Here is an 18,520-nt window from a genome sequence, read left to right as displayed (position 1 = left end):
CTGCTCCAATTCAGCCACTCGATTTTCCAGCTGCACCAGATGCCGGTCTTTCTCGGCGTTCTGGAGCCGTAATGCCTTCACCTCCTCCACCAGATCCATGATTGATTTCTGTTGCTGCTTCACAACAGAAATCTCCTCTGATAGAAAGTCCAGAGATTTTTTAATATCGTCACCTTCCTCCGCTGTCAGAACCTTCTTAGGCCCCATGGTCGGCTTATGAGCAGCTTGTCGATCGCCGATGTTAACAGCCTGCGTTGTTTGTCACCGGGATGGATCTGCACTGCGCTGGTGCCGCGCGGCCTCGGTGTTTCCGCGGTGATGGATCCGCGGTGGCTGCACGAGGCCTCGGGGAAGCGGCACTTGTGACGCGCGGCTCTAATGACGCAGCGCGCGGCCTCAGTGAATTCACCACGTTGGGCGGGCCTCGGACGTTGTTGCTGTCCAGTCGCGGGGCTAAGTTGCCGGTTGAGGTGGTATTCCCACTGTCCAGGTTGGCAAACACCGGCGTGGCAGATGGCAACTACAAACACCACCTCTGAAAACTCAGGTACAAACTTTTTGCAGCTCGCTCTGACGACACGCAGCTCTGACTGACTGTGACTGACGCAGCTCCGATGACTGACGTAGCTCATCTGACATTCCGAAAAACACACAAGGGAAGTGAAGAAAATGTAGAAACAAACTCAACTTAGAGAAGAAACAAGAAACAATGGCAACTTACACCTGAACTCAGCTGACCACTGATGACAAACCACTCTTAATGGCTTTCTTTGCATGTTGCAGTGTCCCAACAGAAGATAAATATTTGAGCCTCTCACTACTGTAACTGGATGAAGAAGAAACTAAATAAGTCCATTTGACCTTACTCAACCTACTTGAGTATTTGAAAATATTTTGTAGCACACTGATCCTGAAATCCTGAACTATGAAAACATACAATTACTAAATTTGTTTCATTACCCTGATACTTTTTTCTTTTTTGTAATAGGGCAGCACAGTTTCGTTTGAACCCTGCGTGATATCGCAGGATTTGATCACTTATGGGGACAACCACTCCCATTGCGCAATATATACACAGCATAAGTCCACATTCGCCCTATTGACGTTTCAAATCCCGCAAAACCTCTGAGAGTTCGCCGCGCTGCGAGATCTCAGTAACAGAGAACTGCATTGAGACGTTCTGATCACCCTGCACTTTAACTGCAGCACATGGACAACAGCATTAACATCGCAACATAAAACTATTTTTATATTGTGCCTAAAACTCTCGTGAATATATTCTCTGGGTTTATAGACATTGTTATTGCGTGTGTTTTATGTAAATATGCGAGAATCACAGGCTGTCTCTGTTATTTTCAATGGGAGCTGCTGTGAGCTACACTGACTTCCTGTTCATGTCGTTCTGGAGGAAAGTGAAGTTTGCTCTTTAACGTCTTATTGTTCTTTACAACACTATTTGTCCTCTTTGTTCGAGACTAATATATATAATATGTCTGAAATTCGATTTGCGTTTATTAAATTCCACGCAGATTAAATGTAGCAGACACGGATTATTTGTTATAATTGTTTTAGCAAGTTTTCAGGGTATCATGCAGCAGTCTCTTATTAACGTGACAAAAGCATAAAAAATACATTTGTAGTATAATATTAATTTACAACTGTCATCGTGTTGATTCTCTATATGTTGTTTCACTGCAGCGATTCTCTCAGCATGCAAGGGATTATGGGATACATCAGTAGGGCGACTTGGCAAATGGTGTACTGTTTTTTTTGGCTGCAATCACCGAAGCAGTCGCAAAACGTGCAGATTTTTTTCAGTTCCCAGTGGAGAAGGGAAGATGAGGCAAATGTGAGAGGTCATGTCATTAAGTGTTAGCCTATGCAGCTAACCAGAGTAGCTGTGTTCTTTCACCTGCACAACTGCCTCGACACTTTTGAGCTATGGGTCATAAACAAACTGCAACACATGTCCGCTTTCCACCGCATTGTCACGTTTTCTTTGAATTTTCACTTTGTTTGCCCAAAAACTCAGAAAGTGTCATGTTTCTGTCCCCAGAAGTAGAGAAATTACATCATATGTGTCATATTTTACCCCATACTCTCACGGGCGCCACTAGCTTAGCTTATGGCAAGCTCTTGTTTTGGCCAAACAACTGTCCAGTTTCTGGGTATTCTGTGTGAGTATGCACCCGCAGCCGAGTGCTTGATGAATTCTTCCGCAAAAAGTAGGTCCCAGATAACTGTGATATATTCCTGTGAGATAATGAGTATATCTCATCTAAATTAATTCTAAAATTTACCAGTAAGAAAATTATAAAGACAACTGAAGTTTTAAGAGTGTCCATAATAAATATTTAAGAAACTTAAAGTTTATGAGCAATTTCACCTGTTATTGCTCAAGCACATTGTAACTATTGACACGATGGAGTTTGATGCGGAAGAGATTAGAAAGATACGATTGGAATGTTTTGATTACCATCTACAGTTGGCGATGAAAGACTTAACTTTGTGTTACAGTCAGAACCAGAAGCTACACTAAAAGAGATCTGTCTGAGAAGAGACACATTCTGTATGTTGTCACTCCAACGAGAGCGGCACGGTGGCAAAAGTAGTCCGGCTAGTTCAATCTGCGGGTGAGCAGCTATCCCACAATGCCAAAATAGCAGTGATTTCGCTCCAACGAGAGCGGCACTCCATAATAGTGAAAACATGTTCGGTGCGGTGTCATAACGCATCAGTCACTCCGTGAGGAGTCATAACATCCGCTCAGTTAGCAGCTCAGTGCGGTGTTATAATGGATCAATCAGTCGCTCCGTGTGGTGTCATAACATCAAGCCTGGTTCACATGGCAAGATAATTAAGTCGATATTGGACCCGATCTTCCACTTCCGACAAGCTTAATGACACCCCGACAATCGTGATGACGCTAAATATAATCTTATCAGATATTCCTGCTGTGTGTGGTGTGTTAAGAAGGACGTGAGGAGTTAAATGTGACATGCAGCCAGTCAGAAAGCGAGGTGTTTGACCTGGGAATGTTTGTGTGTAAAATCTGTTGGTGTGTGTTGTTTTACCATGTGGCTGACACCACACACTGTACAACTAAACCTGTCAGATCTATGACATTTTTTTTATCTCCACGTGTGTGGTCTGTCAGGTTTTGGAAACCTACAGATCATTTTAAAATCCTGTAGTCGACAACACTGTGATATAACCGGTCGCCAGTAGATGGCAGTGTTCTATGCATTTTGACACCAGTTATATCACATGGCCTGAATCACAATTTAACAGACTTTTCAGCTTTTGGAGGAAGCAACCTGGGCTTCTTCTGGCATCTTTACATAAAACAAACACAATAACAATGTCTATAAACCCAGAGAATATATTCACAAGCGTTTTAGGCACAATATACAAAGAGTTTAATGCTGTTGTCCATGTGGAGCCTGATTAGAGCGCCTCAAATGCATTTCTCCTGTTGTGAACTTTTACCCAGAATGCACTGCGCACACACCATGTCCACACTAAAACCTTTAAAATTAGTCTAATATTTTAAAACTAAAACATATATCTGATATTTTCACTTTATAAAACTTCAGACGTGACATTAATTTAAATAATTTGTCTGAAATTAGTTTAGTTAAATTTTTAACCATAAGTTAAAACTGTGCCTCTGGATGACTTAGGTGATATTGCCAGTGTATCACTATAGGGTCAAAAGAAATGAGATTTTTTTCTTTTCTATGACTAGTTCTTTGTCTGCAGAGGATAGAGTGGTTTATTCTAGAACCAGCTCGTCTCTGTTTATAGAGGATAGAACTAAAAGCTACATCTGTAAAAATGTTAGCGGACTAAACATTATCGGACAAAAACGTATCGGAAGATAACTGGTCCGATGATGGTTTTCAAAGTTATCTGAAAAGCTAATCCAATAATGAAAACATTATCTTTGATAATTAGTGGAACTGTGCCCACAATTGTACATAAGTTTTCAGAGCATTTGCTATGAAGCTCAAAATTGAACTCATGTACATCCTGTTTCCACTGATCATCCTTGAGATGTTTCTACAGCTTAATTGGAGTCCACCTGGTATAATTTCAGCTGATTGGACATGGTTTGGAAAAACACACGTCTACATATAAGGTCCCAGAGTTGGCAGTGCATTCAATTATGAATGATGGAGGCCACTGTGCTCATTGGGACCTTCAAAGCAGCAGAAATGTTTCTGTACCCTTCCCTAGATTTGTGCCTTGAGACAATCCTGTCTTGAAGGTCCACAGACAGTTTGTCTTCATGCTTGGTTTGTGCTCTGACATGCACTGTCAACTGTGGGACCCTATATGTAGACAGGTGTATGTGCCTGTCCAGTTAACTGAATTTAACCCCAGGTGGACTCCAATTAAGCTGCAGAAGCATCTCAAGGAGCTCAATTTTTAGCTTCAAGGCAACCGCTGTGAATACTTTTGCGTTATGATTTGGACTACCAGTCAAAGGAGTAGAGCCCCGGAATGCAGGTCAGTGGGATTCAAAGATAGTTTCAAAATTACAGGAGTTTATTCTTCCACAATTACAAAAAACAGGTCCAACAAAAATGCACAATAACCCACTCAGGGTGAGGTAACCAAGAACTGAAGGAGTGGGAAGGCACAAACCAAAATACATGCTACTACCCAAACTCTGGGTGAGGAGAAAATCAAAAAGCCAAGACAAAAAGTGCAATTCTCAAAAACTGGAATACTCACAACAAACCATGAACTGAAGCAGGAACAACGAAAATGGAACCCCAACATGAACCAAACAGAAGTGACTTAAATACTCAAGCTTAATGACACACAGCTGTAAATAATTAAGAGCAGGAACAAGTACTAACAACAAAAACCACAAGGGGGCAGCAAATACTAAGAAATCAACAAAAGACTGAGCATAATAAGATAAAGATCCTAAATAAATAAAAAAACAAACAACATGATTAATCTTTTTCAAACAGAGACACAGAATGAGCCAAATAACAAATGCAAAAATCAAAATCAGAAAAGACAGAAAAGTGGAAAACACAAAATGTACAAAACAACAAATGCAAATAGCACACTGGACTGTGAGTAACACTAAATGAACAAAACAACAAATGCAAATAACTAAAATAAGAAAACACTGGGGTAATATCGCAGGGACATGGAGGAATCACAGACAGAGACACGCCCACATACTCACAACAGAAAATACTCGACAAAGCAAAAGACAAAACACTGAAGGGTTTTGCACCACAGACGCACACACGGGACTAACACGAAACAGAGAGGCAAGACACATGAACACACAGACATTATGCACATGATCCGACACAGAACAACCAACACATGTAGGAAGTGCGTGCACGAATGCCAAACTCGCACAGAAGGACATAGGCATAACAACCAAATCTGAGACAGGGGAGACAAAGATGGACATGGCAAATGACCCACAACAGGTGCACGAACAGACCAGAAAACCAGACAGACGAAGGAAGACGCAGGGGTGAGATACAAAGGATGTAAAATTCAACACACAAAATAACAGGCAGCGAAGCACACACACACACACAACAGGTGCACGAACAGACCAGAGAACCAGACAGACGAGGGAAGATGCAGGGCTGAGATACAGAGGACGTAATAATTCAACACACCAAACGACAACAGGCACTGAAGCATACACATAACACTTATGTACAAGTTATTTCTTAGTTTTTCTCTTTTTTTCATACATTTGCAAAAAATTCAAAAAAAACTTTTTTGTATTGTCATTATGGGGTGTTGTGAGTAGAATTTTTAGGAAAATTTTAATTTACTCCATTGTGGAATAAGGCTGTAACATAACAAAATGTGGGTGAAAGTGAAACAAAAGTGTTTCACAAAAGTGAAAAGCTTTGAATACTTTCTAGATGCACTATATTTGCCCCCCCCCCCCCCCCACTTCATTTCTACACCGCATTGCGCCCTCTGTAACAATAGGTATTTTATATCTTTAATACTAGAAAAATAAAGCTGCCAACTAAGTAATACAAACAGTTTGTTCCTGTGAAAGAAGCGCTTGACTTTCTTAGATATCCATACATGATATGCAGAGGTTTGTGTACCTTCCATTCATTGAATTTCTGGAACACAGAGAGCAATTTCAATCAAACAAGGTGGATAACCTCAATAGACTATCCTGTCACAACACGAGTCATGGCAAGGTCATCGACAAATGCCAAGGTTTTATACTGAAACATAATGAAATAATTTTCTGTATAGATTTCCACTCTCCTGGACCTCACAGGTTTTGTTCAGTCTGCCAGTAACAATCCAGTTTATGTACATATCTGATATGAATCTGACCTCATGTTGGAAGTCTGACAAGTCAAAGGTTGCATGAAATTAGCGACCCCCCCCCCCCCCCCCAATCCATTGCAAGACTCATTTGTAGATGATTTGAAATGTGATTCAAATCTATTTTGGTCTGCATGTTCAAAATTCCGGGTGGTTTTGTTTTATGTCTGTGACTTTTAATGCCACATAAAGTTGGCGGGACAGGGGCAGGTGCGCTTTCTCCCTGTCGCTTAGAGTCACTACAGACTTATTCACTCATTATCTCTTCCAGGTCCTGTCAGTGTTCACCCTTCTTCAATGAATCAGTCACCACTCACTCCAAAAAAAGAAAACAAAATGTTCGACATGACGTGTGGTCACAGGAACATGCTGTCAGTTGACAGCCATTGTTCAGCTAAATGAGGCAATAAAAAACACATACACACAAAAAAGCTCAAACTAACTTCTAAAATCTCATCCATGAAAGTCACAGAAGACACAGAGTGTGGAATAAAAGTATTATCAAAGATAAATGATGTGTAAAGTCAGAAATTGAGGAATGCATGGCACACAAACACACAAACTGACGCTTGTCACTTGTTATTTATAATGTGAACAGTCAGTCAGTGAGATCAGGTATGAATCAGATGTACAGTAAATCCAATTTAAACTGACAGTTATGAACAAAACCCAAATCTGTGAGACCCAAATGCAAAGACATCACATGACAATGCAAGCAAAGGAAAAAAAAAAAGTTGGCAGCAGCAGGACAATACAGTTGCCTGGGTGAGATGATTTACTGTTGTGTTCAAACATTTGTATAAGATGTGACAGTGGGGTAATTTGCCAGTAAAAGATAATGGACTTTACCAACATGATAAAACAAAATCAACAAAAATTGAGTGTAGTTTTGCTGCTTTGCTGAAAACAGGAACAGAACTACATCAGTTCATCAAAATGTCTTTAACACTGGCATGTACATAATTAATTAATTGGTGAATAAATCACAAAATAGTCTCTATTTTTTATTTTGCTATATGATATTAGAGTTTTGCACAAAATTCTGTTTGGTTGGATATTTCTTTTCTGATCTGTATTTCACAAATGGAAATCTAATGCACGGAAAGTACACAGCCCTTTCTTCGTACCATGAATAAAATAATCTCTCTCTCTTTTTCTCTGTCAGATCTGTGACAAGGAGTGGCACTACTACGTCATCAATGTAGAGTTCCCCGTGGTAACACTGTATGTGGACGGAGTGACCTATGACCCATATCTGGTGACAGATGACTGGCCCATTCACCCCTCCCAAATTGATATGCAGCTAACAGTCGGTGCCTGCTGGCAAGGTGAGCACGAGGAGCTGTGTAATAGTGATTAAAATCTTAATCACGTGTGTGAAGTAAATGATTACGGTGATAATTATGATGATATACTGCAAGTGCATATACTCAATTAAGTGAGATAATGGATGCCACAGGTGGGGGGTAAAAGTGAAAGGGTGACATTCCTTGCAGTGGGAACACGTTACATTGATTTGGACAACATATCTGCTCATATATTGTTTAAAAGTACAACATCCTTAACATCCTTAAGGGCCCGAATAAATACAAGGGTACAAATAAATACAAATCACGGCGGAACAGCTCGTATGAGTGAACCACAAAAACATCGAGCCGACGGGCAGGCGTACATGATCCCACTGCGATGGTATCGTGTACGCAACAGTGTTGTGCGAGCAGGAACACAGTGTGAGCAGCTGGGACGTGGTGCACCACATAGCTCTGCTGATGTGGAGAAAGTAAAATAAAACTAGCTGTATAATTAGTGGGTATCAATACAGAACCCCACGGTTAAATAACCCTAGTTAAAAGGATTCAAACCTGCAAGCTCTGATTACCAGACAGAAACTTTATCACTGCGCTGCAATCACTGTTGTAGCGGGAAGATGTGTTTTAGGATATATTGAAATTATCAGTTGTGGATAATTTTACCTCGAATAATGGGGGCACCATCTATGACTGAATGATGTTATAATATCAGTGATTTTAGGGCCAGTCAATAGGAAATATTAAATCAGTCTCTAATCTAATCTAACAACTTCATACATTTAAAACATTTATTTAACTCAGTCAGGAGTTAAATAACAGGACATATCACAGTAAGCACTTTGATGATGACGGAGTTCAATGAACAGTTATTATATGACGTTTATGTAATTTGGTTTAGAATCAGAATCAGAAGAAGTTTATTGCCATTGCCAATGAACAGGATTCACAGACTAGGAATTTGCTTTGATATAATGGTGCAACATTAAACAGAGAGCAATATAAAATGCTAAGATAAAATATACAATATGTGCCAAAGTAAGACAAAATATAAGATAAAAATGACATGAAATATGAAAGGCTGTGTGCAACAGAAAAACAGAAAGAAAGAGGAACAGAAAAAAACAGTGCAGTGGGAGGAGTGCAATTAAAACCAAAGTACATTGTCTAAAGTGACCCGTGATAAAATGACAGAGTTTAAGAATAAATTCCATCCTAATTAGCCAGGGGTTTACTTTGGTATTTATTAATGTGAGATGTGGTTAGTGACAGGGAATAGAATTAAATAAAGCCACTCTGCTTATTTCTGATACCAAACCCAGGTCTTACTTGATGCGCAGTGCAGCTGGTCTCCGTGGGGTCAGATGCTGGGAGCCGTCTTGTTCCAGACGATGAATCGTTCGTCTGCACAGCTGCTTCCGGGATCTTAGCAAAGGGACTCTGCCGGTCACCGCGCCCGGTTTCATTGGTTACCAGGGGCGCTTTCAGTTGTTATGCTGTGACTTGTGGTGGCGCTTCGAATCATTGTCGCGGCTTAGCTGACCTGGATGTTTTTATCACTGCAGCGCTTGTCGTCTGGGATCGTCAGAATAAAGGTTTGAGTGTCTTTATTCTCTATTCGCAAAACAAAAATTTGTCTTCGTCTTTGGAAACCAGGTTGAATCAAAACTCGATACAAAAATAGTTGACTTTGTAAGAAAAATGTTCACGAGGTGAATTTGGAGTTCAAGAAGAAAAAGGTTTTAATTTGAAAAATCATCAAAGGAAGTTTACTGCTCCTGCGTGTTTAACTTTTCAAAAGTGGAGTAAAAGTTATCTGTAGAAAAAGAAAAAAATAATTTCTTGTTGCGCACACAGACAAGAAATCAATTCAACAACACGTGGTTGCAAGAACAAAGGGTCGTAAAGTTTTGGACGGCGGAGGCAGCGTCCCAAGGAGAGAAAGATGCAGGAGGAAGAGTCGGCGGAAGAGAAGAACATAAGAGAGTGAGTTCCCCAGGGGGCGCATGCTTTTAAAGGATTAAAAGCTCCACCCCCAAAAATTCTGGGTACTGTAGCTTTTCTCTGCGTTTCTTTGTCTAGTTTTATAATGAATCGGTGTCTGCTTTCTTAAATTCCCGCTTAAAACCAAGCAAGTCCTGTATTATGAAACTCTAGTGCACAATTTCCTTAGAAATATCACACAACACAGTCATATATGAAAAAAAACACACATTTGATGAACTTTCTACAATCTATGAGCAGAGCACAAATACAAGGTATATACATTCCATGTGTGAGATTAAATGATCACGTTTGTTCCTTTTTCTTTGTTTTCTGGTTACAATGACACTAGTACAATTTTTACAATGTAATCTTCAATTTATAACACTCACAAATTGGGCACATGTCCTTCGCCAATTTGCCCATAAGGGGTCACTCTTGTTCCACGGACTAGAAGAAGCTCATTTTTGGATTTCATCATAAAATGTTAAATCTGTCAATATGAGGTCAATTTTAAACAGAAAAACTGTATTGTGATCTCCAAGTTGATGGTGATTCTTCTGTGGTATGGACGTACTGGAATGGTGCTGTAAAGGCACAGTTTTTGGACTTTGGGGAAAACAATGTCTTTCTGGGGTCTGTGTTTTTTAGATGAAAAAGGAGGCGCTCGTCATCTGGTTTTGGGCGCTGATAAGGAGCCAAGACTCTGTGAGGAATGCACTTTAGGGAGTCTTAAATCCTGGTACGGGGCAGTTTTATGACACCTGGCCGTCCTGTGTTAGGTTCATGAAAGCCTGCTTTTGACCCTTAGATATATTCCAGAACTTGAGCTGTGCTGGGTTCTCCATTAACGAAGTTTTATGACCTTTGCTTCATGCAAACGTAGGAGGTTGTATATTGCAGGCAGGCTTCTTGTTACACTATCTTATAACAGGAGCGTGAAATGGCTAAAATCAACAAGCAGATAAACACATTTTTAAATAGAGAAAAAAGCGCCAGATAACTGACCAAACGGCCTTTGTTACGATGTATTTCTGCTGATATGTGACTGAAAGTGGTGTATTTGTCGCACTGTTGGCTTGTCATATGGTCCTGTGGCGCTCAAAGGACATGCGTGTCAGACAGATGAGACATTCAGATCGCCTGCTGCATGTCCACATGAATTGCCAGTCTGTTCCAGCTTGGACAGCCTGTCAGTGTCTGCGCTCTGTGTACTCTCCAGCCCGTCACAAAAGCAATATATGTTTTTATGTATTTCCACGTGAGGACAGCAAGCACACACACACGTGTCTGTCAAAACATGGTAAGTGTTCTGCAGCTGTGAGGTCCACAACCAGAGATCTCAACACCTGCAGCTGTCGGCGGACACCTCCTATCAGTCCAGTACACACACAACACACTATCTGTACATCCATATATCAGTGGCTCAAGGAAGCGCGCTCCCACGCCCACCCCAGCACGCCACATGTTTACGGATGGAGTGAAGCGCAACGCGATTCACCCGCATGGCACATATGTACGCAGGGGGAGGGGGGGCACTCTGGCACCTCACATGTGTGTTCCTGTTTTGCAAAGCCACACTCGTGGGGGCATTTAGACAAATTTCACTTCCAGCTTGACAGTGATCATCTGCTGACTGTTTTTGTGTTAACAGTGCGAATGGCCACACGTTTTCTAAGTGCCAAATGAGCGGTGTTCGATGTTTGTGTGTGTTAGCTGGAATTTGGCCAACACCTGATCCGAGAGGGTTCGATGGGCTCTCACAGCGCACACTCTGTCTTTCAGCCACTTGTGTGTGCAAATAGTTGTAGCAACAGGTGTATGAGGCGTTAGAGGCAACTGCGATTTTACACATATTGCATACGATTCCTGCTTCATGCGCAATTTGGCCACATTCATACTATGTGTGAAGAGGCCCTTAGAATGTACTGTAACCATGAGTTAGTGACTGTGGAATATGTTGTTTGGGTTTTGATGTATAATGTAATTAAGAATAGTTCTTAGCCTGTATTTGACAAACTTTTGAACAAGGAGTGAATGAAAGTGTGCAGTTAAACTGTCCTTTAAATTGAAATCTGCCACCAGCTGACAAGGGTAAAAGAAAGAGCGCAGTTAACACAGTTCTGCCCACTATTGATTTGATCGCCCAAATGAGACTGCTCAGTGATGCTTATCGTCAGATAATGAGTCAAGAAATCTGCCGGGATGTGAGCAGATCATCGCGTGTCACTTTCATCTGCGACAATCACTCGTCGTCCTCCTCCCATCTCACTTCTTTCAATGAGCACTCTTTACCTTTGGGAGGATTAAAAGGTCTTTGATTTGAAAAGTGAGTTCAAACTCTATTTCAGCTTTTGTAGTTGGGGTATAAGCCTAAGGAAAGAGTTGTAAAGAGGACACTGAATTATTCGCATAAGTCGTTAAGTGCAGAGAAGATTGATTTTTCTATGCACGGCGCTTTAACTGTCCAGCATAGTGATTGCATACACATTGCAAAAAGGAGCTCAACTGATGACTGGCTGTCTCCTTGAGCTTCATCCCATCATTGTTTTTTTGTTTGTTTGTTTGTTTGTTTGTTTGTTTTAAAGGGTGAAAAAAGAAATCTGTAAGTTGTAGAAATGCTATAATTGAGCTGCATGTACCTTTTGTAGCATTGGTGATGGACGTTACAGAACATTAATATCGTTACACACGTAAAAAGGGGGCAAGGTGGAAATGGTCAAATGGTGGATTTAAGGCTCAGAGAAGGGCAGCGTGACAGAATATACAAATGGACTGTGAAGAAATTAATAAAAAATATTGTTTTGATTGTATGCACCTGTGATATTTTGCAATATTTAGTTTAATGATGTCAGTTCATGGTTCATATTGCAGGGCTGGCCAATTAGCATTTTCAAAGAGGAGTAGATTCTGTCCTGACTACTGTAAATAAGTACAGATTGCAATTTTTGAATCCAGATATTTGTTCTAATACACGGCTCCAGTGTAGTGTGACAGGCTTTTACTGAATAGCTTCAAATTGTTTGCTGAACATGATTGAGAAAAGCCTTATTTATTCCTTTAAGGATTTAATGTCATATAGTCATGAGCTTGCAGACTGCATTATGCTGTCACCAGTCAACATTTTGTTTCTCTTGATGTTTTCGCTTCCTTGGTGAGGTGGATTCATGCTCCTTTGTTGTGATAAGCGATATTTGTACGATTCTCCATTTCACCAAAATGAAGTTTGTAAAACGTGTTAGCCTGCAGTAGCAACTGTCAGACTGTACAGGGGAGCAACCACGGATTCCTCTTCTTTCTTTCTTCCATCTTCCCGCCACACTGCAATATGCGAAATGCGAAATGTCTGTCTGTTGGGTTACTGTATCAACATGGCGGTACAACATGGCAGCCTCTGTGAGGTGGCGTGCTCCCGTGTAGATATGAAGACTTCATTCTAAATGTAAAAAACACGTTGATTCATTGTTGCATGTAATGGGGTACCACAGTCTCGTGATATCGTGGGATTTGACCACTTAGGGGCACCTCAGCTCCATTTGCGCAATATGTACACAGCATAAGTTCACACGGATAAATGGATAAATGGTTTTGTTTTCAGCTGCAATCACCGAGGCAGTAGCGAAAAGTTTTTTGTTTTGTCGGTTCCCAGTGGAGAACAAAAGATGTGGCAGATGGGAGACGTGTTGCTAAGTGTCAGCCTACACAGCTAACCAGAGTAGCTCCGTTCTCTCGCCTGCAAAATCGCCTCTACACATTTGTACTCCGGATCATAAACAAACCGCAACACATGCCCACTTTCCCACTGCATTATCACTTTTTCTTTGCATTTTCACTTTGTTTGCATGTAATTTGCCCAAAAACCCATTGAAAATGCCATGGTTGGTCTCCTGGAAGTAGAGAAAATACATCATATGCGTCATATTTTAAGGTCTTTACCTCTTTAGCGTTTGCCCTCAAATGAGACTGTGATACCCGATTATTCACTCATGACCAGATGGCTATGAATGCTATATTCCATTTCTGTTGATTAACAATCCTTCATCCTGAACACTGTAGCTTTAACAACAGAACAACAACAGATTAAGATGTTTGGGAATATGTGCTACATAAAGTCAGAAGATAAAGAAATCATGCTATAGCAAAATGATTTAAACTCTGATCTGACACCCATACCTAGAAGCCACAAAGTTCATGCACACAAAAACATCATTCATAATGCAGTCAAAAATTCACAAAGTTGAATAATTGAGTCATTGTTACCTTTATTTGATCAAAAGTTTTCCACTGCAGGGAACACGAAGGACACTTCATAAAGATTTGTCATCCCACTGATCGACATCTAGGGTCACTCTCACCTTGTCAAATTTCAGGACACCCTTTCATCTTTTTGCAACAAAGAACAAGTAGAGGTGTAAAAACATGTTCGCTACTGCTTAAATTCCATCTGCGGAGATAAATGACCACTTACTTGAAAGCTGAAGGCAGCTGTGACATGGTCACCAAGTCCATATTTAGTTATTCACTCATTCATGTCTCAGCTATAACTTCAGTGAATTTGATGCATTTGTCAAGATAATTCAAGATACTTCACAGTTGACTTCATCTGGGGACAGGTGGTGTGAAAAAAATGTACAGGGATGCAGACGATTATCAACCCCACTCTGTGGACGCACCGCCCGATCCCGGTATCAGAGATGTCGATCTCCACCGTAAACTGCGGCTAGGGCCCAGCTACATGAGTATAGGAGCAGTGGTAAACCGCTGTTTAAGTGGTGTGTAGCCCTGGGCCACGGCAGGTGTCCAACTAAAGGCTGTCTTGGGGAAAGTGAGTGCTGTGAGGGCAGAGAATTATGTGAGAGTGGTGCAGGATATGTATGAGGATAGTCTGCGGTGAGATGTGTGATAGGAATGAGAGATGTGTTCAGGTTTCAGGACATATTGCATCAAGTATCAGCGCTGAGCCATTTCTTGTTTGCAAGAATGATGGACAGGGTCCTAGACAAGATCTGGCAGGTGTCTCCACAGCCTTTGATGTTTGCAGGTAACATTATATCTGTACTGAGTGGGGAGCAGATTGAGGCAGGCCTGTTGTGGTGCAAGACGGAGTACATGTGTGTAAATATGAGGACGCACAGTCGATAGTGTGGCTGCAAGGAGTAGAGGTGCTGAAGGTATATTGTAGAGCAGTGGTAGTATTCCAGTGAAGTATTCCAGAAAGAACCAAGAGGGTGCAGGTTTTCTTTGCAGCCACTGACTCCAGCAGATGATTTCAGTGATTAGCATCACTTTGAGCAGATGGGATGAGTTCATCAGTGAAATCACCTGCTGGAGTCAGTGGCTGAAAAGAAAACCTGCACCCTTTTGGTCCATTCTGAAATAATTTGGACCACTGTTGTCGAGGGTCACTTGTTAAAAGTAATAAAACCGAAGGGGAAGAGTAGCTGGAGTGATGTTATTTGTGATGATACCCTTCATCCATCCAGCTCAGATACTCTTGCAGATGCAAGAGTGAAACGGAAGTTTACAACATAGTGAGACCAGTTACAGTCTATGGCTTATGGATGTATGTTTTTAGGGTTCACCAACCCTACTTCTGGAGATCACCTACCCTGCATGTTTTTCATTACCTGCTGCAACCACAGCCGTTTAGTCACGTTTTTTTATTCCTAGGTCTTTACTAGCTAATCACAACTGACTTAGTTAATTAGCATTGTGTGGAACGGGAAGTGGAACAGGAAGAAGTATGTCCTATGTAGGTCTTGAGGGCCATTAGTGCTGGTACTTATCCTCAGATTCCGTATTGTGAAGCTGAGGAGAATCTGTAACTCCCCCTAGATAGAACACCAGTCTGGCGTTAAGTCACTTCTCCATCCAAGGCCATCCAAGTACCTATTTATAGTTGGGTTGAAGGAGACAATGCAGATGAAGTCTCTTGTCCAAGTACACAAACAAGTATCATGACCAGGAATCAAACCCAGGTAGTCCAGCATATTATCTTACTTACTCTACAAGCAGGTATGGGGCAGGGAGATCAGACAAACATATTGGGCAGGTGATCTCTGGGAGCAGGGTTGGTGACTCCTGTGTTAAAGGTAGTGGTTTGAGTTGAAAATGCTCCAACCTCCCTTGGAATGGAGATGATTAGGAATGAACATATCTGAGGAACAGCACAGGCAGAAAGATTTGGAGACAAAGTGACAGAGATGAGATTTAATTGTTTGGTCATGTGCAGAGGATGAATGTGGGGAGAAGGATGCTTAGGCTAGAGCCACCAGGCAAGAGGAGAAGAGGGAGGCCAAAGAGGAGGTTTACAGATGTGGAGAGGGAGGGCATGCGAGAAGATGCAGAGGACAGGGTGCAGTCAAGTTTCCCTTCCCTTTCCGATAGGGGTTGGACTACCACTATGTAGATCTGGGTTTGATTATGGTCATGTTACCTGTGTGTGTTCTTAGACAAGACACTTTTCCACAATTTTCCAGTCTATCCAGCTGCAAATAGGTATGGCTTTGGCCAGGGACGCAACCTCTGGTGTAATCTGGGGATACGCACAGGCACCAATGGGCGTCAGGGTCTTTAAATGCCTCATGTCTTCCTTCCCTTCCCTTCCACATGACTGTTGTGCAGCACTGAGGTTATAGGAGACATTAAATCGAATATTTGGAGAGCAAAGAATTATCCTCAGTGAGGACAAAGAAAGCTGCCACCACATAAAATCCAGCCTCTGTAAAGAGGAATGATCAGTGATTTTATCACTTTTATCATTCTTGCTTTGCAGCATCTCAATCTCTTCTCCTGTGCCTCTTTTTTTCCCCCTTTCTGTCTGGATCCCTTAATGGCTTCTCTGGTCACAGCCTCTATTGATAGCATCTGTCAAGTCTGACAGAAAGGATAGATGGACATCTTCAGAGATGGCAGCAACAAGGCATAGCTGCCATATGGAACAATAGGGAGGATTGCTAACTCTTTTCAGACAAAATTATAGTCAAGCACTAAATGACAAGAACTATTCAGTGATTTTCACATAAAATGTTCAAAACAAGTGAAGTGGAAGAGCACGTTGTGGAAGATGGTACTCTTAACACTTGAAAGTTCTGGTGCTCAGCTAAATGAAGACTGAAGAACAAGTCGTGTGGGAGCATGTCCTGGTGCTGCGCTTCACTGCATCCATGACACCACAGAACCACCTTGAGTCCTGGATGGCAACCACCCAGACAGGAAACCAGCCCATTCAACTTGTCCATTCTTCACCGGACTGAAGGACAATGCACAAGAAATAAAAACTTTAATTTTTGCTACAGATATGTGTATTTTTTTGGTTCCAGCCCAGTCTCGCACTTTTTTCAAGCTCCTATCACGAAATGAGTCACATATTTGTGATGCGAGGTTTTTTATTTTACTAATTCTAACACTACCCCTTCCCCTAACCATAACCTAACCCTCTCCCTTCCCCTAACCATAACCCCTCCAGACCTACCCCCCACGCCACCCTGGATTTCGTGCTACCATCACAAAATGAATTTGTACTCCAAATGTGTTATCACAAAACGAACGTGTTATCACAAACCAATAGATTAATATACTTTTCATGGTGTCATCATGAAATGGTGTGAGATAGGGTTATTTTCATGAGAACAATAGTAGAGAAGCTTGAATCTTCGACTGGAGTGGGTTGCTTGATGCGAGGACATTTCACTTCAAATCGCAGAAGCTTCCTCAGCTAAAATTCTTGCTCTGGTAGTCTGACTTCTGTCTTGACCCTTGTAGAGAAGAACAAAACAGGAGCCACAAAAGCTGGCGTTTTAAACCTAACCAGACCCCTCCTACCGAGAGGCAGACTGCTATTGGCTAGTGATGAAACACTGGCTAGTGACTAAACATCAAGCAACCCAGTCCAGTCGAAGATTCAAGCTTCTCTACTATGGAAACCACCTGGACAACTGAGAGCCTTCACAGAGACATGAGACAATGACATAAAAATCAAATGCAATGTTATATGCAAAAACTAACATCAATTAATTTGAGTAGGTATTTCCACCTCATGCCCATTTTCAATATTAACCTTTCCCTACACGAGACTGAAGTACATAACAAGTTTGAAGTCCAAGTGGTGTCAGGTCATCTAACAGAGATGCTTTTCAGTGAGACACCTGATGCTTAGCAGCATCAGGTATCTCACTGAAAAGCATCACTGGTAACCTTTGACTGGCCAAGACCAAGCTACGTACCAAATTGGAAGTTGATCTGTCAAAGTGTTATTGCAAGTTATTGCACAGAAATTATTTTCAGTTGATGTTACCTGGTCGAGCTAGGTACTGCCGCTAGATCCCTATTTAATGCCTACCTTCCCCTACCCAAGACCAATCTACATACCAATATTGAAATCAATCTATCAAAACATTTTCATACAGAAACCATTTTCAGATGGCATCACCTGGTGCCACTAGGTGGCAATACCTTGTGCCCATTATTAATACCACCTTTGCACTTCCCACCACCAAATTACATGTCAAATTAAAAGTAAATCAGTTAGTGTTGTCAAGTTATAGTGTGGAAACACAGATGTGGCTAGGCGTACAGACCCATAATCCACTGAAATAAGGAAGAAACATGTTAACAGGGTTGGCAAGGGAGTGGAGCCCCCATCAACAGGCTGACACCCCGCTGGAACAACCAGATCAATTCCAACGTGAAAGCTTTGTTGATACGGGACCTCGTCTGACTTTCACAAAAAGGCAGAAGATGTGGACATCAGCACTTTATCGGCACATTTCACCATTACAGGAGTTATTTTCATGGAAAAAGAAGCGGAGGGACGCGCCACCGTGCCGCTCATGGCGCGGCACAAAACCATCTCGGTGTTGGTCTCACAGGACGGTTTAAAGGTG

The 18,520-nt window shown here is 41.6% G+C and overlaps 1 protein-coding gene across 1 annotated transcript in view; it reads left to right on the top strand.

The window, feature by feature from the left end:
- LOC117508169 (calsyntenin-2-like) overlaps positions 1–18,520 on the top strand; it is a 1,041,373-nt gene that overhangs the window by 934,705 nt on the left and 88,148 nt on the right. The window contains exon 9 of the mRNA XM_034167838.1: positions 7,511–7,673. Within this exon, the coding sequence (XP_034023729.1) occupies positions 7,511–7,673 (163 nt within the window). The remainder of the gene's footprint in view (positions 1–7,510; positions 7,674–18,520) is intronic.

Source organism: Thalassophryne amazonica, chromosome 4 (assembly GCF_902500255.1).
Source record: "Thalassophryne amazonica chromosome 4, fThaAma1.1, whole genome shotgun sequence".
Classification (NCBI taxonomy): Eukaryota; Metazoa; Chordata; class Actinopteri; order Batrachoidiformes; family Batrachoididae; genus Thalassophryne; species Thalassophryne amazonica.
The sequence above is the reverse complement of the archived record's forward strand: the minus strand, read 5'-3'. Positions and strand labels throughout refer to the sequence as shown.